The sequence below is a fragment of the Pecten maximus genome, chromosome 13 (genome assembly GCF_902652985.1).
Source record: "Pecten maximus chromosome 13, xPecMax1.1, whole genome shotgun sequence".
Lineage (NCBI taxonomy): Eukaryota > Metazoa > Mollusca > Bivalvia > Pectinida > Pectinidae > Pecten > Pecten maximus.
Window position 1 is genome coordinate 4,694,670 of NC_047027.1, and position 25,659 is coordinate 4,720,328.

Genomic DNA, 25,659 nt, shown 5'->3' on the forward strand with positions numbered 1-25,659 from the left:
TAAAAGTAAGTAGTTGCTATGGTAACCTTTGATGACAAAAACAGTGGTGACTCGGTTGTCTATGGGTGTTATGTCGATGTGTGTGTAACCAGGCCGATTCTTCTCCTTGTATCGGACCTTGAACCTCTGAGGAAGTCCACCATTAAAACCAGGGTTCCAGGAGATGGTTAGCATGTCGTGCGTTGCATTGATAAATGTGAGATCGCCTGGTTGATCTGGTCGACCTACACACAAAACAAATCTTTCAGTACCACGGTAATACAGTACCATGGTAATACAGTACCACCGTAATACAGTACCATCGTAATACAGTACCATCGTAATACAGTACCATCGTAATACAGTACCATGGTATTACAGTACCACGGTAATACAGTACCATCGTAATACAGTACCATCGTAATAGAGTACCATCGTAATACAGTACCATGGTAATACAGTACCACGGTAATACAGTACCACTGTAATACAGTACCACGGTAATACAGTACCATCGTAATACAGTACCATCGTAATACAGTACCACTGTAATACAGTACCACGGTAATACAGTACCATGGTAATACAGTACCATCGTAATACAGTACCATGGTAATACAATAGGAGTATCTTACAACAATCAAAACCTGAATTTTATCTAAATAAAACTTAAAAGTTTACCAATAAGACATCAGCGGTAGGTCAAGGTTTTTCTTAACTTTACCAAACCAAATCTTTCTGACCAGAAATTTCAATCCATTAAAATACATTGATCTCCCTAATTACACTCCTCCCAGAAATTTTCCATATTTCAATGAAAAATTACGTTAAAACTGTTTTTACAGTTTATAGAGTTGACTATATCTTACTTGTGCCATCCACTGAAATATCAAACGTATCCTGTCCCTTCTCGTTGGTGGCGGAACACACATATGTACCGTACTCAGACTCGGCGATGTCAGATATGGTGACCACACTGCGGTATTTAATGGTGTTCACTTTCTCTGACTCTATGTGGTACTTGAAACTTGACATGTCACCATTCCTCTGCAACCAATCAAAAGAGGTTTCATGTAACAATGGAAACAGTAGAACCAACCAAATTGTAGGTCACACATGACCGTGGAAAGACTTCTTGAAGGGCAACAACTCTTGTCTGGTTTGATGTATAATAGCTATACAAGATATACTATGAAACATTTAAATAGATAATCATCCTATCCATATATATATATTTTTAAATCAGAATATATCTAGGATATACATAAAGCGGCCATATGTGTTACCTTGGCCCAGTCAAAATTGACCTCCGGAGCTCCCTCTGCCAGACAGATTAGCTGGACAGTTGATCCATGGTCACCGGCCGCTTTGGAGTACTGGGCCGAGTCATCAATGATTGGTTGGACTGTGGGGTCAGAGGTCAAAACAAGTTAAAAAGTATACCAGCATGCATAGATAATTATTTCCTCCCAGGGACAAGAGAAGCATCTCCTGTGATGACTTAGGCTATTGAGCAGGTACAGGTATAAGATTCTCATATACTTTACAGGATGATCCTGTTGTTGCTAGGGACCAGGGATCAACCAATCTCACAAATGGTAGGGTGGAACAGCTAGCTGGCACACGCTATGATGCCACTCACCAAAAATAGTGAACGTCAAAATTTATGTAGCACACTACAGATTGTTTCTTGAAAATATCCAACACTCCCTGAATTGAAAAACAAAAACTTTTTTTCTTCTTACGAATATTTCTATAGTTATAAATTGTTCATTATGTAAAAGTAACAAATGACGGATTTAATCAATTTTCTAAAGCCTGCAACCAGGTCCAAAACTCAAACTGGCTCCAGCAACTGTGGCAGCCAAACTCAAACTGGCCCTAGCAAATGTGGCACCCAAACCCAAACTGGCCCTAGCGACTGTGACACCCAAACCCAAACTGGCCCTAGTGACTGTGACCTAAATACCAAACTGGCCCTAGTGACTGTGACACCAAAACTGCCCTAGCAACAGGCACCTAACCCAAACTGACCCTAGCGACTGTGACACTCAAACCCAAACTGACCCTAGCGACTGTGACACCCAAACCCAAACTGGCCGTAGCGACTGTGACACCAAAACTGCCCTGCAACAGCACCCAACCCAAACTGGCCCCAGCGACTGTGACAACAAAACCCAATCTGGCCGTAGCGACTGTGACAACAAAACCCAATCTGGCCGTAGCGACTATGACAAATTTCAACCAAAATGTAATCGTTATCCAGTTACATTATTGTTAAATTTACAGAAGAAAGGTGAAGCTTCTCCGAAAGTGTGAGTCTGACAGTGAGGTGAAGTATCAATGCTATATATCTAAGTAGCAAGGTGAGAGAGTATATATATATATACAGTACAGAGTTAGTAAAGCTATGTCTGGGTAGGCATGGCTACGAAGTCCAGAAAATATGCAAGTGAAAATGATATTTTGATATTTTGTGAGTAAAAGCTGAAGTTTGATTGTACTGTAAATGCTGGTGTTGAACAATTATGAATTGTTCCACATTTTCATCTGTTTATTTTTTTTCCAAAAGTTAATAAATTTGTTGATATTTTATTCATTAGAACCCATTGAAATCAACCTTTACAGTACAATAGATCTCATAGCTCAAGTGACCTTAATTTGACCTTTCATTGAGCTTCCCTTGACCTTTGGCCTTTTACTTTCAATACATTTAAAACATTAAATAATTGAATGACTTAGAGATAGCATATATGGATAAGAACATATCCCTTTCATTGAATTCTTCCCTAGAGTGAAATACCACATACATTTAACAATAAGAATGGCTTCCATCACTGACGGCTCTCCGATCTGGTTGTCAGCCGTGCACGTAAACGTCCCAGTGTCCGTTTTCTCCAGCTCGTAAACAGTCAGATGACCTTTGTTGTTCTCGAAAGCCTGCTTCGTCTTGGACATATCAAAGTCACTACGTGACCATGTTATCATATTCTCTGTGATGGGGTTGGCGTCTGCGATACACTCGAAGAAGGCTGCACCCCCGATCTCCTCCTCCACGGGGCTGGTGATTGTCGTGATGGAGGCGGCATCTGTAGTAACCATGGTGACAAAGGTCACTGACAAGGCTGCTCACAACAACCAACTTCTATTGTAAATTTAACCTACAAACCCTTTTTATCCATAAACATTTCAGCTACATATCGATATTGTAAGACTGATCCAACTATTATAAACATTTCAGCTACAGATCGATACTGTAAGAATGATCCGATTATTTGATGAACAGGAAGCTTTTGATGAATGTTTTTATCACTTTTAAAGAAATGTAATCAAGAAAGCAAATTAGTATCAAAGAAGCAGATAGAAAATCTAGCTGGAGCTACATCTACCGTCACCCAGAAAAACAGGATTACAAAAAATAATATAATTTACCTTCTAAACCAATTATTCACAAACCTTAATCTTAATGTCATCTCATTTGTTTGATAATATTATGATTATGTTGTTGTTTAATTAAAAAGAAAGAAAATTTGTTTTAATAACACTACAAAGATTAAGATACTTAAAATTATTATATTAAGGGAAATTTGACCATCCACTTAAAAATGAAAAATTAAAAAAAACATGCATACAATGTTGACACTATAAAGATTCCTGGTTATTCTTGTGGGACAGAGTTTGTGGGGATGAAGTTTCCCCTGATCTTACATCTGGGTGTTTATATTCTGGTATGTAATACATATCAGCAGCATATTTAAATTCTAAATTTCAAATTCTCACCAATCCGACAACTAATGAGAAATTTGTTTGATATACATCTGATTCCTTTTGATGGCTGTGTTCACTGAAGTCTATAAATAGCTGTGTTCACTGAAGTCTATAAATAGCTGTGTTCACTGAAGTCTATAAATAGCTGTGTTCACTGAAGTCTATAAATAGCTGTGTTCACTGAAGTCTATAAATAGCTGTGTTCACTGAAGTCTATGTCTTTTAAAGACAAAAGTGAACAGATTTTAACAAATCTTGGGCATGAATGTAAAAATTTTGATTTTGTGACAAAGAATGCTCCAGTTTACATGTTAACCTACAATTCACTCTCATATTCAAAAGTGAAATCTCTAGAATTATTAACATTTAAACTTTTCAATGAGAAATCAACACAAGAAATGATTCCACTCTATCAGTATAATGTTGATTATATTTTTAATTATAAAACTATTAATAGAACCACACTAAGCCAAACTAGGTCACCCATGTTAATTTATATATAACTGCATCAAGGTCACACTTCAAAGTCACACAAGGTCAAGGTCATCCATAGTAGTCGACCAGACCACAGCATTAAGTAAATCATCACTTTCTCTGTAGATTCAACTTTGTCCGATTTAATACTTGCTGTCTATTTACTGACATATCAATCCATCTATAATATCCTGTATCTGAAGCAGCCAGAAAATAAAAATATTCTATTAACTTCCATCAAAATCTAGTATTTATGCAATTTCAATTTTAATAACCCATAACTGATAACAGTTTCCAAGTTAATATTTAATTTTCCCGTTAATCAAAATAATTGTTGTCAGAATTTAAAAATCATGAGAATTTTTATCTTTGGTAGTGGTGATCTATTTCTTAAATAGAAATGATTTAGTTAGTTTGGCTGAAATAACAAAGCATTAAATAACAGTTTCCCTAATCAACAAAAGCTGTGTGATAATATACCTGTGATTTATACATGATTTGCACGTGATTTACATGTGATTTATATGTGATTTACACCTGATTTACACGTGCTTTATGCATGATTTATATGTGATTTATTCATGGCTTCCATGTGATCGAATGAGAGAGCATACATGCAAAACAAGATAAATTTTTTGGTGCATGTGAACCTGAACTTCCATTTCAATGAGAGTTACCTCCCCTACTCCATGTTTTCTATATGTTTCAGGTAAACTTGTTTTAAGAATGGTTATAAACAACACCACCTAATAATTATTGACCATTTTTTGGGGAATTTGACTTTCAAATATAATCTACTTTCCAATACAGAATTTCACTGAATCGTTCAATAACTGAAAAACATTTGCTCGGGGACATCTAAGTACTAAATATAAAACTATGGATATTATAAAAGATGATGAATACTTTCAATGAGTTACATGAACCATAAATTTTAACCAAGCATTGTTGGCTATTCCAGTTTCTTTAATCCAGCAAGATTCAGAGTAAAAAACATGGAATCCTTCTAGGCTGGATGGATGGAGATGGTCAAACATTTTATATATGAATGAAAAGTTGAAATAAGAGAAAAGTACAACATTTATATATAAAAAAAAAACTTACTGAAGCCACATCACAAAAACTCAAAAATTAACCAGCATAAAAAATAAACTCTGTCTAGAGTAGATTTGTAATAATGATTTCTAAACGGAGCTGTGACTAGAGGATATGTGTACTTACACAGGACATTTAGCGTGAAGTTGAAAGATGAAGCGCCCTCAGCATTGCGAGCTTCTAAACTGTACCGCCCCATATCGCCGCGCTCGATGTTTGATATCTGAAGTGCTCCGTTGTCGAAAGTGAAGCTATTTATATCACCTTCCACGTTGACCTCAATCCCGTCCCTGTAGAACTTGTAACTGAGCACAGGTGGGTTGGCAGTGGCTGTGAGATTTACTGAACGACTGTCGCCCTCGGTGATCTCAATGTTGGTCGGAGACATGGACAGGTCAAACACTGGGGCAACTGGTAGACAGAAGGAGGTACGGTCAATTCACTCTTCAAATACTACTATCCTAAATATACTCTCTACAACTACTACTATCCTAAATATACTCTCTTCAACTACTACTATCCTAAATATACTCTCTTCAAATACTACTATCCTAAATATACTCTCTACAACTACTACTATCCTAAATATACTCTCTACAACTACTACTATCCTAAATATACTCTCTTCAACTACTACTATCCTAAATATACTCTCTACAACTACTACTATCCTAAATATGCTCTCTTCAACTACTACTATCCTAAATATACTCTCTACAACTACTACTATCCTAAATATACTCTCTTCAACTACTACTATCCTAAATATGCTCTCTTCAACTACTACTATCCTAAATATACTCTCTTCAACTACTATCCTAAATATACTCTCTTCAACTACTACTATCCTAAATATACTCTATTTACTTCCCTCACCAGGTGGACTAAAGGACCGGTCAATATGCTCTACCTTATCAATACTTATGTCCGACACCAGGTGGACTAAAGGACCGGTCAATATGCTCTACCTTATCAATACTTATGTCCGACACCAGATGGACCGGTCAATATGCTCTACCTTATCAATATTTATGTCCGACACCAGGTGGACTAAAGGACCGGTCAATATGCTCTACCTTATCAATACTTATGTCCCTGACCAGGTGGACTAAAGGACCGGTCAATATGCTCTACCTTATCAATACTTATGTCCGACACCAGGTGGACAGAAGGACTGGTCAATATGCTCTACCTTATCAATACTTATGTCCGACTCCAGGTGGACTAAAGGACCGGTCAATATGCTCTACCTTATCAATACTTCCCTCACCAGATGGACAGAAGGACCGGTCAATATGCTCTACCTTATCAATACTTATGTCCGACACCAGGTGGACTAAAGGACCGGTCAATATGCTCTACCTTATCTTACCTGTTTTAATTAAGATTTCCACCTATCTTACTGCCATAAACAGGAACAAACATATTTGGTAATTATTAATGTCCTCCCTGGTAGTTATTCCTAGATCTAAAGATTAATTTGACGAGATAAAGATGTACTTCACTTACACAGAACACTAAGGGTGATAGCATCATTGACTTTGTCACCGATCACAAGGTTTGTAGCCTGACAGTGGTACTCCGCGCGGTGGTCAGCGGCTGTTGGCGTGATGTCCAGAACATTTGTAGTGGTCATTCCGCCGTTGCTGGAAGGGGATTTGTTGATGGTCACACCTTGCCGTAAAACATTGTCCCTGACCCACATGATGGCTGCAGGGGGATTACTGGACGCAGACAGACAGGTGAGTCGGAGTCGCTGGCCCGCCTTGGGTTCTGCGGGATCCGCAGTTAATGTCACTTGGGCAGGGGGAACTGTGTGAGGAGTGAAAATGAAGTAAAAAAAATCCTAACCAGATTTTGTAATCATTCCTAAACCTTACAGTAACTTTGTTCATCCTCTGTTCTCAGACAATGACTGCATAAGATAATGTCAAATGGCTTTCTAAGACAATGATTGGATAATAGTATGTCATGTCATGTGATTGGATGAGAGCATGTCACACGTCAAATTCCTGGATAGTGATTTGATGAGAGCATGTCACACGTCAAATTCCTGGATAGTGATTTGATGAGAGCATGTCACACGTCAAATTCCTGGATAGTGATTGGATGAGAGCATGTCACACGTCAAATTCCTGGATAGTGATTGGATGAGAGCATGTCACACATCAAATTCCTGAATAGTGATTTGATGAGAGCATGTCACATGTCAAATTCCTGGATAGTGATTGGATGAGAGCATGTCACAAGTCCTGTTGCAGTGATTTACATGAATGTCATGATCTATTATGTCTATAGTAAACTGCTATGAGGACGTTAGACTAGTAGGATTGGTTTTATATCAAATAAATCAAAACTGTATAAAATCTGACGGTAGTATAAAAACTGAAGTGAGATGACACAGGACTAGACACTCATTCCCACAGAACGAAAACACAAATCTCACGCCAGCACTGTTTGCCATTCTGTAGTATAAATATGGACATACAATATACATCCACATCAAAACCCTTCAAATTCGTAACCAAGTAAAATTAATGTTTATGCAGATCTGTTTTATTTCCCAAGCTAGCAATAATTTATATTACTACTTGTAAGTTTTTTTTTCTATCAAAGTGTACTTTTTTCAAAACCTTGAATACATGTATTTAAGAATTTTTCAAAACTATTTTGTTACTAAAAAACTTAAAAATGAATTTATATATTGATAAAGCATTAATACAAGCCATGACAAACCATATCTATTGTTAATAGACTCAGGATCTATGGGTACAGATGGGCAACTGTGAGTATAGACTTGGGATGCATCCAAAGAACATTTTCTTCTATTGTAGAGAAATTTGTTAGTAAAATTACCAACAAATGTAATTTCATTGTCCTGTAATAAGCCCACCCATATCTATTGCTGTTCAGTAAAATTACCAACAAATGTAATTTCATTGTCCTGTAATAAGCCCACCCATATCTATTGCTGTTCAGTAAAATTACCAACAAATGTAATTTCATTGTCCTGTAATAAGCCCACTCATATCTACAATTCAGTAAAATTATCAACAAATGTAATTTCATTGTCCTGTTATAAGCCCACCCATATCTATTGATGTTCAGTAAAATTATCAACAAATGTAATTTCATTAATATGTACACCCGACCGACTGTGTTGGCCTGCCCTCTGGTCGTATTATAAGATAAATACGGTATGTACTGTGTTGGCCTGCCCTCTGGTCGTATTATAAGATAAATACGGTATGTACTGTGTTGGCCTGCCCTCTGGTCGTATTATAAGATAAATACGGTATGTGACTGTGTTGGCCTGCCCTCTGGTCGTATTATAAGATAAATACGATATGTACTGTGTTGGCCTGCCCTCTGGTCGTATTATAAGATAAATACGGTATGTACTGTGTTGGCCTGCCCTCTGGTCGTATTATAAGATAAATACGGTATGTACTGTGTTGGCCTGCCCTCTGGTCGTATTATAAGATAAATACGGTATGTACTGTGTTGGCCTGCCCTCTGGTCGTATTATAAGATAAATACGGTATGTACTGTGTTGGCCTGCCCTCTGGTCGTATTATAAGATAAATACGGTATGTACTGTGTTGGCCTGCCCTCTGGTCGTATTATAAGATAAATACGGTATGTACTGTGTTGGCCTGCCCTCTGGTCGTATTATAAGATAAATACGGTATGTACTGTGTTGGCCTGCCCTCTGGTCGTATTATAAGATAAATACGGTATGTACTGTGTTGGCCTGCCCTCTGGTCGTATTATAAGATAAATACGGTATGTACTGTGTTGGCCTGCCCTCTGGTCGTACTATAAGATAAATACGGTATGTACTGTGTTGGCCTGCCCTCTGGTCGTACTATAAGATAAATACGGTATGTACTGTGTTGGCCTGCCCTCTGGTCGTACTATAAGATAAATACGGTATGTACTGTGTTGGCCTGCCCTCTGGTCGTACTATAAGATAAATACGGTATGTACTGTGTTGGCCTGCCCTCTGGTCGTATTATAAGATAAATACGGTATGTACTGTGTTGGCCTGCCCTCTGGTCGTATTATAAGATAAATACGGTATGTACTGTGTTGGCCTGCCCTCTGGTGGTATTATAAGATAAATACGGTATGTACTGTGTTGGCCTGCCCTCTGGTCGTATTATAAGATAAATACGGTATGTACTGTGTTGGCCTGCCCTCTGGTCGTATTATAAGATAAATACGGTATGTACTGTGTTGGCCTGCCCTCTGGTCGTATTATAAGATAAATACGGTATGTACTGTGTTGGCCTGCCCTCTGGTCGTATTATAAGATAAATACGGTATGTACTGTGTTGGCCTGCCCTCTGGTCGTACTATAAGATAAATACGGTATGTACTGTGTTGGCCTGCCCTCTGGTCGTATTATAAGATAAATACGGTATGTACTGTGTTGGCCTGCCCTCTAGGTCGTATTATAAGATAAATACGGTATGTACTGTGTTGGCCTGCCCTCTGGTCGTATTATAAGATAAATACGGTATGTACTGTGTTGGCCTGCCCTCTGGTGGTATTATAAGATAAATACGGTATGTACTGTGTTGGCCTGCCCTCTGGTCGTATTATAAGATAAATACGGTATGTACTGTGTTGGCCTGCCCTCTGGTCGTATTATAAGATAAATACGGTATGTACTGTGTTGGCCTGCCCTCTGGTCGTATTATAAGATAAATACGGTATGTACTGTGTTGGCCTGCCCTCTGGTCGTATTATAAGATAAATACGGTATGTACCTCACTGAATCACCAAAACTATTAGTAGAGCAACAAGGTTACAAAAACGAAGGGTTCTGAGTGATGCCACAGAACGATACACATGTGCTTGATCGGGGCCTCATGCAGTGTGGAGTTATGGAAACACACTCACAGTAGACAGTCAGCTTCTTCAGGATCTGTAGTGGAGTCGGTGTGGCCTCATTAGACGCCGTACATTTGTAGATGGCGTTGTTGTCCCCGGGGGTTGTGACGATGGTCAGCTCAGAGCTGACGATACTTCCGCGAGTCTTCGGAGTCGAGTCTAACAACTCATTCCCTGTTCACAATAACACTATTGATCATACAAAATCTGATGAGTTTATTATCAACATACTTTTCCGAAAAATCAAATTCGACTGTGCATGAATACAATTTCATATGTAAACTAGCCATGATTTGAGAAACATCTTGATGTAAAATATTGAACAAATGGTTTTACTGGACATATCAATGTATTTAGTATTTTTTGCCCATAAAACCAGAAAAAGTTTGTAAAACACATGCTGTATATTCCCAACTGTAAATTTAGCCCACAAAAATTCAAGTTAAAACATAACAAATTTGAGAAATTAAATTAAGATTTGAATTATTCAAGGGAGAGTACTCCTGTTTATCCACTGACCTTTGAACCATTTAAGTGTTGCCATGGGATTGCCCCCTGCTGAGCTACAGGTGAGCCTCTTGACGTCACCATCCTTGACAAAGTCTCCTTCCTCGTACCCAGTGATGACGGGTGCCCCTGGTGGGTCTGTAAGTACGAACCAGACGTAACCATGGTGACAATAAGTGTTGTACTTATAACACCTTTACATACGAACTTAGTACTAAATAATGAATATAAGACTACACGTTTCCTCTCAGGACTCGTCATTGATGCTATAAGACAAAATTACAGAAAATCCAGGAAAATCATAAAAACATGAACTTAGTTACATTATTGTTATTTTACAAGTGACTTGATCTTTTACAGTTTTCTGATGGATCATCAAAGTTTAGAGATTTACAATGGCATGTACATGACTACTATTTAAACCAATTCAGTCCATGTTTATTGATTTACAATGGTATGTACATGACTACTATTTAAACCAATTCAGTCGATGTTTATTGAACAAGTATATAGGGTATGACATTTTGTAGTTCTATGACCTTTTGTGACATTTCTTTTTATCATTATGATCTCCTATGTTGAATTTATGGATCCAAACAAAGTGTTGTAATAAATCTCTGAAACAAGAGTTTGATGTAACTAATCCTCAGTATGTGGTCATAACCAAGTATGGACTCTAGTGAAGCCTTCAAGACTTAAAATCACCACAATTAAAAAGCAATATCCATATGGTCTACTTTTGGATTTTCTGGAGAAGGGTTTAACCCTTAACCCTAACTTTATGGAGTTGTGGGGTAGGTGATGGTGGGGGAACTCTCCTTCCCCATCCTCCACCACACATATGATATTCTGACCCACTCCCTCCAGTTCTAGACATGTGATGTTCCATTAGCTGTACCCACTCCCTCCAGTTCTAGACATGTGATGTTCTATTAGCTGTACCCACTCCCCCCAGCTCTAGACATGTGATGTTCCATTAGTTGTACCCACTCCCTCCAGCTCTAGACATGTGATATTCCATTAGCTGTACCCACTCCCTCCAGTTCTAGACATATGATGTTCTGTACCCACTCCCTCAAGCTCTAGACATGTGACGTTCCATCAGCTGTACCCACTCCCTCCAACTCTAGACACGTGACGTTCCATTAGCTGTACCCACTCCCTCCAGCTCTAGACACGTGACGTTCCATTAGATGTACCCACTCCCTCCAGTTCTAGACATGTGACGTTCCATTAGCTGTACCCACTCCCTCCAAATCTAGAAACGTGACGTTCCATTAGCTGTACCCATGGCACTCCCTTCAGCTCTAGACACATGACGTTCCATTAGCTGTACCCACTCCCTCCAGTTCTAGACATGTGATGTTCCATTAGGTGTACCCACTCCCTTCAACTCTAGACATGTGATGTTCCATTAGCTGTACCCACTCCCTCCAGTTCTAGACATGTGATGTTCCATTAGTTGTACCCACTCCCTCCCAACTCTAGACATTTGATGTTCCATTAGATGTACCCACTCCCTCCAACTCTAGACATCGGACGTTCCATTAGCTGTACCCACTCCCTCCAGCTCTAGACATGTGATGTTCCATTAGATGTACCCACTCCCTCCAGTTCTAGACATATGACGTTCCATTAGCTGTACCCACTCCCTCCATCTCTAGACATGTGATGTTCCATTAGCTGTACCCACTCCCTTCAGCTCTAGACACGTGATGTTCCATTAGCTGAACCCACTCCCTCCAACTCTAGACATGTGATGTTCCATTAGCTGTACCCACTCCCTCCAGTTCTAGACATGTGATGTTCCATTAGCTGTACCCACTCCCTCCAGTTCTAGACATGTGATGTTCCATTAGATGTACCCACTCCCTCCAGTTCTAGACATGTGATGTTCCATTAGCTGTACCCACTCCCTCCAGCTCTAGACATGTGATTTTCCATTAGCTGTACCCACTCCCTCCAGCTCTAGACATGTGATGTTCCATTAGCTGTACCCACTCCCTCCAGTTCTAGACATGTGATGTTCCATTAGATGTACCCACTCCCTCCAGTTCTAGACATGTGACGTTCCATTAGCTGTACCCACTCCCTCCAACTCTAGACACGTGATGTTCCATTAGCTGTACATACTCCCTCCAGCTCTAGACACGTGATGTTCCATTAGCTGTACCCACTCCCCCCAACTCTAGACATGTGATGTTCCATTAGCTGTACCCACTCCCCCCAACTCTAGACACGTGACGTTCTATTAGCTGTGCCCACTCCCCCAACTCTAGACATGTGACGTTCCATTAGCTGTACCCACTCCCTCCAGTTCTAGACATGTGACGTTCCATTAGATGTACACACTCCCTCCAGCTCTAGACATGTGATGTTCCATTAGCTGTACCCACTCCCTCCAGTTCTAGACACGTGACGTTCCATTAGCTGTGCCCACTCCCCCCAACTCTAGATACGTGACGTTCCATTAGCTGTACCCACTCCCTCCAGTTTTAGACATGTGACGTTCCATTAGATGTACACACTCCCTCCAGCTCTAGACATGTGATGTTCCATTAGCTGTGTATCACTTTCAAACTAATTTGTACCCAGAGATTGTTTGTAGTATCAGTATCACTTCATTACAGAATCCCATGTCTGTCTAATTTAACACATATCCTATTTTACATCACTGAATAATCGGGTATTTGATCTTTTAATAGAAAATGTTCACTATTACGGCATGTTACGATTTTGTGAAGATAACATATGGCTATTTTTTTTTCTTCAATAATCACGACATTTCATCAGCTTAAAACACTGGTCCAGTTTCAATGTTGGCTATGTATGCAATATGTATTTATGTGACAAAACCAATCTAAAAAGGTGGCTTATATTTCTACCTAAATATTCTCAAGTGAACCCTGTGGATGTAATATGATGGCGGATGTCACAGGAGAAATCTCCATTACTTGTGGGCACCGAGATGGATTCGCTGTATTGTATGTGACTGTAGCATTTGTAGATTATTACACAAGAGTTATCTCCCTTGAGACATGATAGCAGTCTCGTGAGGTGGAAACTTGTGCGAGCTACAAAACACTGTTTGGTTTATGCCTACAGATAAAACAATAGAATTGTAATTGGAGACAATGCTCTCTAATGTAATGTTAATTGATCAGGAGGGAAGGGAGACTCAGAGGTCCTCCACCACCCTAACACAGCTGTTATATAAATGTCACCAACCAGTAGTGTCTAAATATTCAAACCCTCCTTCACCCACCACTACTACCCCCCCCTCCCCCCGCACTTATCCTCCCCCCTCACAGTTTGACCCAGAGATCCTCCACCACCTATCTCCCCCCTCACAGTTTGACCCAGAGGTCCTCCACCACCTATCCTCCCCCCTCACAGTCCTCCACCACCTATCTCCCCCCTCACAGTTTGACCCAGAGGTCCTCCACCACCTATCCTCCCCCCTCACAGTCCTCCACCACCTATCTCCCCCCTCACAGTTTGACCCAGAGGTCCTCCACCACCTATCCTCCCCCCTCACAGTTTGACCCAGAGGTCCTCCACCACCTATCTCCCCCCTCACAGTTTGACCCAGAGGTCCTCCACCACCTATCTCCCCCCTCACAGTTTGACCCAGAAGTCCTCCACCACCTATCTCCCCCCCCTCACAGTTTGACCAAGAGGTCCTCCACCACCTATCTCCCCCCCCTCACAGTGTTATATCAATGTAATGTCACCAACCAGTTGTGACTAAATATTCATCCCACCACTACTACCACCCCCACCAATCCTCCCCCCTCACAGTTTGACCCAGAGGTCCTCCACCACATTTCCTCCCCCCTTACAGTTTGACCCAGAGATCCTCCACCACCTATCTTCCCCCTCACAGTTTGACCCAGAGGTCCTCCACCACCTATCTCCCCCCCTCACAGTTTGACCCAGAGGTCCTCCACCACCTATCTCCCCCCTCACAGTTTGACCCAGAGGTCCTCCACCACCTATCTCCCCCCTCACAGTTTGACCCAGAAGTCCTCCACCACCTATCCTCCCCCCTCACAGTTTGACCCAGAGGTCCTCTACAACCTATCCTCCCCCCTCACAGTTTGACCCAGAGGTCCTCCACCACCTATCTCCCCCCTCACAGTTTGACCCAGAGGTCCTCCACCACCTATCCTCCCCCCTCACAGTTTGACCCAGAGGTCCTCAACCACCTATCTCCCCCCTCACAGTTTGACCCAGAGGTCCTCCACCACCTATCCTCCCCCCTCACAGTCCTCCACCACCTATCCTCCCCCCTCACAGTCCTCCACCACCTATCTCCCCCCTCACAGTTTGACCCAGAGGTCCTCCACCACCTATCTCCCCCCCTCACAGTCCTCCACCACCTATCTCCCCCCTCACAGTTTGACCCAGAGGTCCTCCACCACCTATCCTCCCCCCTCACAGTCCTCCAACACCTATCTCCCCCCTCACAGTTTGACCCAGAGGTCCTCCACCACCTATCCTCCCCCTCACAGTTTGACCCAGAGGTCCTCCACCACCTATCCTCCCCCCTCACAGTTTGATCCAGAGGTCCTCCACCACCTATCCTCCCCCTCACAGATTGACCCAGAGGTCCTCCACCAGCTATCCTCCCCCCTCACAGTTTGACCGAGAGGTCCTCCACCACCTATCCTCCCCCCTCACAGTTTGACCCAGAGGTCCTCCACCACCTATCCTCCCCCCTCACAGTTTGACCCAGAGGTCCTCCACCACCTATCCTCCCCCCTCACAGTTTGACCCAGAAGTCCTCCACCACCTATCTCCCCCCCTCACAGTCCTCCACCACCTATCTCCCCCCCCTCACAGTTTGACCCAGAGGTCCTCCACCACCTATCCTCCCCCCTCACAGATTGACCCAGAGGTCCTCCACCAGCTATCCTCCCCCCTCACAGTCCTCCACCACCTATCTCCCCCCCCCACAGTTTGACCCAGAGGTCCTCCACCACCTATCTCCCCCCTCACAGTTTGACCCAGAGGTCCTCCACCACCTATCTCCCCCCTCACAGTTTGACCCAGAGGTCCTCCACCAGCTATCCTCCCCCCTCACAGTTTGACCGAGAGGTCCTCCACCACCTATCCTCCCCCCTCACAGTCCTCCACCACCTATCTCCCCCCCCCCACAGTTTGACCCAGAGGTCCTCCACCACCTATCCTCCCCCCTCACAGTTTGACCCAGAGATCCTCCACCACCTATCTCCCCCCCTCACAGTTTGACCCAGAGATCCTCCACCACCTATCTCCCCCTCACAGTCCTCCACCACCTATCTCCCCCCTCACAGTTTGACCCAGAGGTCCTCCACCACCTATCTCCCCCCTCACAGTTTGACCCAGAGGTCCTCCACCACCTATCTCCCCCCTCACAGTTTGACCCAGAGGTCCTCCACCACCTATCTCCCCCCCCACAGTTTGACCCAGAGGTCCTCCACCACCTATCTCCCCCCTCACAGTTTGACCCAGAGATCCTCCACCACCTATCTCCCCCTCACAGTCCTCCACCACCTATCCTCCCCCCTCACAGTTTGACCCAGAGGTCCTCCACCACCTATCCTCCCCCCTCACAGTTTGACCAAGAGGTCATCCACCACTTATCCTCCCCCCACACAGTGTTATATCAATGTAATGTCACCAACCAGTTGTGACTAAATATTCATCCCACCACTACTACCACCCCACCTATCCTCCCCCTGAACAGCTTGAACCAGAAGTCCTACAACCACTATCTTCTGCCCCCTTAACAGCTAACAGTTAGACCTAGTGGTGACCCCTCCACTACCCCCCCAACCCCAACAGCTAGACCTAGTGGTGACCCCTCCACTACCCCCCAACCCCAACAGCTAGACCTAGTGGTGACCCCTCCACTACCCCTCCCCCACCACCAACAGCTAGACCTAGTGGTGACCCTCCATTACCCCTCCCCAAACAGCTAGACCCAGAGGTTACACCTCGACAACCTCCCCCCCACCCCCAAGGCCGTGAGGTGACCCCTCCACTACCTTCTCCCCCCCCCCCAAGACCCAGAGGTGACCCTTCCACTACCTTCTCCGCCACCTCTTACCCCTTGAACAGCTGTCACATTAATATGTATATATTGTATAGGTTTGTATCAGGGTTTCCGATTGGACATACTGTATAATTAAGCAGATCTGATTGGATAACAAATTGCTAACTAAAAATACTACAGATACTATTTTTTTCTGGAATTTGATGGAAATTCATTTCTGTTACGATTCTGTTTTCTTGCTTGATTCACGGGAATAAGAGAAGATAGAACCTTCTATAAATAAACAGGCTCGGTATTTAATCATGTAGCTATTATTATTCATTTCCCCTTACCCTAGGAAGATGACATATTACATCATTTAACCTTCAGAATGATTAATGGTTTAAGATTTTGAATCTTGATTCCTATTACACAATAATCTATCACAGTTCTGTTTTTCTAATTTGACTTTTAGAGTTTTTAGTGATTCACCGACCTTGGTACGACATGGACAATACAATTCTACACCACACGATTAGTGACAGAGAATGTACCGCCAGTTTTCTGTCTGAGTAAAACAAACTTCTACACCACACGATTAGTGACAGAGAATGTACGGCCAGTTTTCTGTCTCAGTAAACAAACTTCTACACCACACGATTAGTGACAGAGAATGTACGGCCAGTTTTCTGTCTCAGTAAACAAACTTCTACACCACACGATTAGTGACAGAGAATGTACGGCCAGTAAAACAAACTTCTACACCACACGATTAGTGACAGAGAATGTACGGCCAGTTTTCTGTCTCAGTAAACAAACTTCTACACCACACGATTAGTGACAGAGAATGTACGGCCAGTAAAACAAACTTCTACACCACACGATTAGTGACAGAGAATGTACGGCCAGTTTTCTGTCTCGGTAAAACAAACTTCTACACCACACGATTAGTGACAGAGAATGTACGGCCAGTTTTCTGTTTCAGTAAAACAAACTTCTACACCACACGATTAGTGACAGAGAATGTACGGCCAGTTTTCTGTCTCGGTAAAACAAACTTCTACACCACACGATTAGTGACAGAGAATGTACGGCCAGTTTTCTGTCTCGGTAAAACAAACTTCTACACCACACGATTAGTGACAGAGAATGTACGGCCAGTAAAACAAACTTCTACACCACACGATTAGTGACAGAGAAGGTACCGCCAGTAAAACAAACTTCTACACCACACGATTAGTGACAGATAATGTACGGCCAGTTTTCTGACTCAGTAAAACAAACTTCTACACCACACGATTAGTGACATAGAATGTACCGCCAGTTTTCTGTTTCACTAAAACAAACTTACACAACACACGATTAGTGACAGAGAATGTACGGCCATGTACAGCCAGTTTTCTGTTTCACTAAAACAAACTTACACAACACACTGAGAGTGACAGTGTCGGTGACGGGCTGCGATGATCCGTCATTCATCGCCTGACAGGTGTATACGATCTGATCCTCACGATCTGTCAGTGTAACTTTGATTATCGACCTTGTGATGTATCCACCATCCTCCGACTCCTGTACATGGTTTTGCGTGCCTGCGATCTGTCGACCTCGTACCAACCATGTGACCACAGATGCAGGATTACTGTTGGCTGTTTCACAGGTAAGCTCCACTTCCTCTCCTGCTGTTGCTAGACGATTCCCAGATATTGTCACTTTCTCTGGCGGAACTAACAAAAAAATATACATCTGTTAAATAGACCCCCTGGATCAGGATTGATTAAAGTGGCCTTCCCAGAATGTTCAAATTTCCTGTACAAATTTTATTTAGAAGTTTCTATCTTTGTGTACAGAATATCATGAGTAAATAGATAACAGACAGTAGAGACATATTATAAATACAATTTATCATGATATTCAATACACATTTCATGAAAAGTGCATTCTGTTTGCTTCCATTTCTTACTTATAAGAAAAATACATTCTTTCTGCTTCAAGTAAGGCCTCAAATGTCTGAAAAATAGAAAATTAACTTAACTAAAACGTCTCCAGATCATTGTCAATGGTGGATACACGTGTCTATACAGGTAGATAGACATTAACCTTACTAAAGTGTCTCCAGGTGGATAGACATTAACCTTACTAAAACGTCTCCAGATCATTGTCAATGGTGGATACACGTGTCTATACAGGTAGATAGACATTAACTTAACTAAAACGTCTCCAGATCTTTGTCAATGGTGGATACACGTGTCTATACAGGTAGATAGACATTAACTTAACTAAAATGTCTCCAGATCATTGTCAATGGTGGATACACGTGTCTATACTTACAGTAAACAACAGTCTGAACTTGTGCTGTCAGTGGATATTCCGTGGCAGCGTTGGTCGCCTCACACCTGTACACAGCGTCGTTATCTGATGCCCCCACAGTAAAGGACAGATCATTGGTTGAGCGATCATTAGAACTCGAGTAGGAGAAGTCAATCTTGACATCATTTCTAAACCAGACGACCTGAGCGAGAGGGTTGCCTCCCCTTGATACACATTCGAGGTTCAGAGTGTCCCCACGTTGTACTGTCTGTCCGCGTCTGTACCCCGTTATCTCGGGAATGGAAGGCGGAACTGAAAATAACCAGTACTCCACTTAAATATGTCTCAGTCAACATGGAAAACATTTTGGAATGGTCTTTGTGTAATACAAAGTTAATTTACTCCAAGTAAACATTGTTTACTCTGAATTAGGAGATGAACTCACTAACTGGTGTAACTACATTTTAACATGTTCAGGATAGTAAATTGTGGGGAGATTCTAATACTGACTGGGAATTTGAAAATATGAAAATAAAACCGGATATCACAAATATCAGGTCAATGAGCCCTGGATGTGTCGTTCCTACCCATATCTACTTTGGCTCAGTGATAATGCTACCAAATTCATTTTCCTACAATAATCCAGCACCCTCTTTGTGTCAAAGTAGATTACAGGATAAATACCACTGTTTTATTTCGCAGACTTACACTGGACGTTGACAGTGACAGTAGTCTCCAGGAACTGCCCTCGAATCGCCTCGTTTGTACCTTTACATGTGTACACTGCCCCATGTTCCTTGACCCGGAAATCTGGCGTCAGTGTGAGGGTGTTGTGGGCATTCTCTCGCTTATCATTGGCAATCTGTTCTACGGTGTAATCCACATTTTCTGTCACGACGACGCCGTTCTTGTACCAGGTAATACTGGCTGCAGGTCGTGCATTCCGAACCTCACACGTGAGCTGTACGATTGGGTCCGTGTGTCGTATGTTAATCATTGAGCCATTGGGATGGCCGATTATCTGAGGCATTTCGGGAGGCACTGAAATAGACACAGTCTGTGTTACAAATAGTTACTTTATATTTCTATAGTCATGTGTTACAAACACTTACTTTATACTTATATAGTCATTTACAAACAGTTACTTTATAAGTCTATAGTCGTCTGTGTTACAAACAGTTACTTTATATTTCTATAGTAGTCTGTGTTACAAACAGTTACTTTATATTTCTATAGTCGTCTGTGTTACAAACAGTTACTTTATATTTCTATAGTCGTCTGTGTTACAAACAGTTACTTTATATTTCTATAGTCGTCTGTGTTACAAATAGTTACTTTATATTTCTATAGTCGTCTGTGTTACAAACAGTTACTTTATATTTCTATAGTCGTCTGTGTTACAAACACTTACTTTATATTTCTATAGTCGTCTGTGTTACAAACAGTTACTTTATATTTCTATAGTCATTTACAAATAGTTACTTTATATTTCTATAGTCGTCTGTGTTACAAACAGTTACTTTATATTTCTATAGTCGTCTGTGTTACAAACAGTTACTTTATATTTCTATAGTCGTCTGTGTTACAAACAGTTACTTTATATTTCTATAGTCTGTGTTACAAACAGTTACTTTATATGTCTATAGTCGTCTGTGTTACAAACAGTTACTTTATATGTCTATAGTCGTCTGTGTTACAAACAGTTACTTTATATGTCTATAGTCGTCTGTGTTACAAAGTTACTTTATATTTCTATAGTCATGTGTTACAAATAGTTACTTTATATGTCTATAGTCGTCTGTGTTACAAACAGTTACTTTATATGTCTATAGTCGTCTGTGTTACAAACAGTTACTTTATATTTCTATAGTCGTCTGTGTTACAAACACTTACTTTATATTTCTATAGTAGTCTGTGTTACAAACAGTTACTTTATATTTCTATAGTCATTTACAAACAGTTACTTTATATTTCTATAGTCGTCTGTGTTACAAACAGTTACTTTATATTTCTATAGTCATTTACAAACAGTTACTTTATATTTCTATAGTCGTCTGTGTTACAAACACTTACTTTATATTTCTATAGTCATTTACAAACAGTTACTTTATATTTCTATAGTCGTCTGTGTTACAAACACTTACTTTATACTTATATAGTCGTCTGTGTTACAAACACTTACTTTATATTTCTATAGTTGTCTGTGTTACAAACACTTACTTTATACTTATATAGTCGTCTGTGTTACAAACAGTTACTTTATATTTCTAGTCGTCTGTGTTACAAACAGTTACTTTATATTTCTAGTCGTCTGTGTTACAAACACTTACTTTATATTTCTATAGTCGTCTGTGTTACAAACAGTTACTTTATAAGTCTATAGTCGTCTGTGTTACAAACACTTACTTTATATTTCTATAGTCGTGTGTTACAAACAGTTACTTTATACTTATATAGTCATTTACAAACAGTTACTTTATACTTATATAGTCATTTACAAACAGTTACTTTATACTTATATAGTCATTTACAAACAGTTACTTTATATTTCTAGTCGTCTGTGTTACAAACAGTTACTTTATACTTATATAGTCGTCTGTGTTACAAACAGTTACTTTATACTTATATAGTCATTTACAAACAGTTACTTTATACTTATATAGTCATTTACAAACAGTTACTTTATACTTATATAGTCATTTACAAACAGTTACTTTATATTTCTAGTCGTCTGTGTTACAAACAGTTACTTTATATTTCTAGTCGTCTGTGTTACAAACAGTTACTTTATATTTCTAGTCGTCTGTGTTACAAACAGTTACTTTATATTTCTATAGTCATTTAATTTTCAATTAAAATCTAGTTTAAAGTGTTGAATATGAAGTATGAAAAGTGCTATCTTTCAAATTAACCTTACATTTTCAATGCAATGGTTGTAGCAGACCTTATCATTTCAATATAATCACAAATTACCTAATATGGTTAATTGGATGAACCTTATCATTTCAATATAATCACAACTTACCTAATATGGTTAATTGGATGAACCTTATCATTTCAATATAACCACAACTTACCTAATATGGTTAATTGGGTAGACCTTATCGTGTCATTATAGGTATAGATCTTACCTTATATGGTTAGGTGGGTAGACCTTATCGTGTCATTATAGGTATAGATCTTACCTAATATGGTTAATTGGGTAGACCTTATTGTTTCATTATAGGTATAGATCTTACCTAATATGGTTAGGTGGGCGGAAGCCTGGAGAGCGGGGTTCCCCTGTGACGGAAGCACCTGACATTCGTAAGTGGCATCGTCCCAGAGTGTTGTGTTGACGATGTATAGGTTGAATCTCTCCGGGGATGTCTGGATGATGGAATAGCGGGGGTATCCAGGGATACTAAGATCAAACCCTACAACACAAGGAAATGTTTTGTTATGTAATGTCAGATAATGATCAGATATTACAGTGTATCTTCACTGGCCAGCACTAACTGTTTGTCTGGATCACTAATTACATGTAGTAAAAGTTGTTGAACTGGGAATAAAATGTAAGTAGAATGTACATTACATGTACCTCCATAAGCTACTGATATAAGGATTTAAATATGTCGTCCACGTGTGATGACGGGTGTGAGTGACCATCAAACTGCTCATAACCAGTTTGGTCACTGTGGACCCTTGTATGTTCTGTAGTGCTGGGCATACCTCCTCTTATGGTACCATGTATATAATATGTGTACATCAATTTTGAAGCCAGCTTTGAAGTAACTTAGGAATTATCGCCAATTCTCCAAAACCTGGATAAGCATATGTGTTCCAAATCTGTATTTGTTCCAGGTATGGTCCAACTATACTTTGCTTGGTTGTTTAGTCGGGTACTATTCCACAGACCGATCGTAACAAAACTTCACACTTATACGTTAACGGAAAAGTAACAACTTCCACTCCTCCGTCCAGGAGAGACGAGAATGGCCACCAAATAATTACATCTATAAGCTAGGTAATCTCTATATATTATCCACCAGAAGTAAAAAATCATCTAGTCCCCGTGAATTCCTTCTACAGACTAATAAATCATTAAGGTTACATCAGTCTGGGAGTTATAGATATATTTTGTCATGGCCTCCGGCTATAGATAATTACGCTCAATAGATCCACAACTTCTCCCGTCATAATCGGCTCAACTGGATGTCCAAATTTACACCATCTACATTTGTACATACTGTAAACAGACATATTTTAGGGGTGATCCTATTTTAACACATTTCGTATTTCCTTCCTCTAAATCATGGTCGTTTCTGTATACCGATTCCTACACCAAGTACTGAGTAGCAATTCATCATTTCACTTATCTCTTCAAATTCTGATTTGTGCCAAAAATTGAGGACATCAGAATAAATACATTTACAGTTAAACAGCGGGTAACTTATCATCTTCTCAGAAACACAATCTTCTCCACATCGGGAGACTTTTAGCAAACCCTCAATATAATACCATTTTAGTGAAGTAATGTATTTTGTATGAGAATGACTCATTACAAGTGTTTCTATGAAGTTTATGTGTGACAGTTAATGTCTGCCGTGTTCCCAGGTGTCTACGGTTAAAACCCTGTTAAGTCCCGCCGCAGATCGTAGGGTATGAGGAGTATGACAATACAACAGGGTCCTCCCTTACAGCTTTGACACCAACCAGTCCTTGGTGAGTATAGCGATCTCTACTCGTCGTCTTCCACAACTCCATACAGCAAACATTAAAAACGCATGTTGGAGAGTTTTGTTAAAATTGACACACAAAACAGAAAACAATCTGGATTCATCAGGATAAAATCAAAACTAAAGAAATCATTGGTAAAATAAAAACTGTCACAATAACTGATGTTTGAAGTTTGACAACGTATATCTCACTCTGACCAGCCATAGGGAATGAAATGCACTTTTAGTTTCCACAATAATTTTCTCTAACAAGCTGAAGTAAGTCATTATGTAACATCAGTGATAACCATGAAATATAATCGCTGACAATACACTTTCACAGACTGATGATCAAAATACATTCATTTTTCCATTACCAGTCTCCATCAAACCACAGTTGGCAGGAATGCCTAAATTACGTTCGGTAAAAGACTCCTTTAAAATAACATCAATCATTGCTTTTGAAAACAAATAGAAGCAGTTTTGCCAGAATATGATACACAATATATTGCTCCCTTTTCAATGGAGTAGCGTCTGAGCGTACCACTCCAGAAATTTATTTCCCCGGACAATTCTGTTGTTATTCTACATGCATCAGATTGTCAAATCAAAATGTATTATCAGGGACGGCTGAAACACCATCGTGTGATCAGTGTGCACAGCAATGTTTAATGAGAAAAATAAATCACAACTTTTGGAAGTATTGTGACAATGAAAGTAGAATGAGACTGATGAGAAGATACCTAATGAGTATCCGTGATCTATTTCTTTACCATTCTGGGAACTTTTACTGTACATTACATTTGATATTGCGTACAATGTAGGATTTTATAACCCACAGAATATAACTAGTTATCTAGGACATATCTGGGAATTAGAGACAGTCCTCTGGTACCACATGTGGTGTCATTAAAGAGACATCAGTCCTTAGGTACCACATGTGGTGTCATTAAAGAGACATCAGTCCTTAGGTACCACATGTGGTGACATTAAAGAGACATTAGTCCTTAGATACCACATGTGGTGACATTAAAGAGACATCAGTCCTTAGTTACCACATGTGGTGTCATTAAAGAGACATCAGTCCTTAGTTACCACATGTGGTGTCATTAAAGAGACATCAGTCCTTAGTTACCACATGTGGTGACATTAAAGAGACATTAGTCCTTAGGTACCACATGTGGTGACATTAAAGAGACATCAGTCCTTAGGTACCACATGTGGTGTCATTAAAGAGACATCAGTCCTTAGGTACCACATGTGGTGTCATTAAAGAGACATCAGTCCTTAGGTACCACATGTGGTGTCATTAAAGAGACATCAGTCCTTAGTTACCACATGTGGTGTCAAAAAGTCATGAGGCTGCTAAATATGGCACCCAATAACACTGACCAGAAATTTTCAGGATATTTTGAGGGTGCCACAGTGTAACGATGACAAAAAAGACACTGTCTATACATTCTGAATGTGCCATTGTGGTTATACTTAACACTGACCAGAGACTACCAGGATCCCGAGGTGCCACATGTGGTGACTTAACACTGACCAGAGACTACCAGGATCCTGAGGTGCCACATGTGGTGACTTAACACTGACCAGAGACTACCAGGATACTGAGGTGCCACATGTGGTGACTTAACACTGACCAGAGACTACCGGGATCCTGAGGTGCCACATGTGGTGACTTAACACTGACCAGAGACTACCGGGATCCTGAGGTGCCACATGTGGTGACTTAACACTGACCAGAGACTACCAGGATCCCGAGGTGCCACATGTGGTGACTTAACACTGACCAGAGACTACCAGGATCCTGAGGTGCCACATGTGGTGACTTAACACTGACCAGGGACTACCAGGATACTAAGGTGCCACATGTGGTGACTTAACACTGACCAGAGACTACCAGGATCC

General features: G+C 40.7%; 1 protein-coding gene across 5 annotated transcripts in view; it reads right to left on the reverse strand.

Annotated features, from left to right (window-relative positions):
* The window catches only part of LOC117340235 (nephrin-like), a 96,567-nt gene that overhangs the window by 16,581 nt on the left and 54,327 nt on the right, over positions 1-25,659 (reverse strand). For 4 of the 5 annotated variants that reach the window (XM_033901989.1, XM_033901991.1, XM_033901990.1 and 1 more), the window contains 12 exons: positions 22,288-22,464; positions 19,757-20,089; positions 19,070-19,360; positions 18,166-18,465; positions 10,735-10,860; positions 10,225-10,389; positions 6,826-7,128; positions 5,443-5,727; positions 2,790-3,068; positions 1,266-1,384; positions 849-1,026; positions 27-224 (listed from right to left, as the gene is read on the reverse strand). In XM_033901989.1, the coding sequence (XP_033757880.1) occupies positions 27-224; positions 849-1,026; positions 1,266-1,384; positions 2,790-3,068; positions 5,443-5,727; positions 6,826-7,128; positions 10,225-10,389; positions 10,735-10,860; positions 18,166-18,465; positions 19,070-19,360; positions 19,757-20,089; positions 22,288-22,464 (2,754 nt within the window). The remainder of the gene's footprint in view (positions 1-26; positions 225-848; positions 1,027-1,265; positions 1,385-2,789; positions 3,069-5,442; positions 5,728-6,825; positions 7,129-10,224; positions 10,390-10,734; positions 10,861-18,165; positions 18,466-19,069; positions 19,361-19,756; positions 20,090-22,287; positions 22,465-25,659) is intronic. The other variant, XM_033901992.1, reaches the window with a different exon arrangement.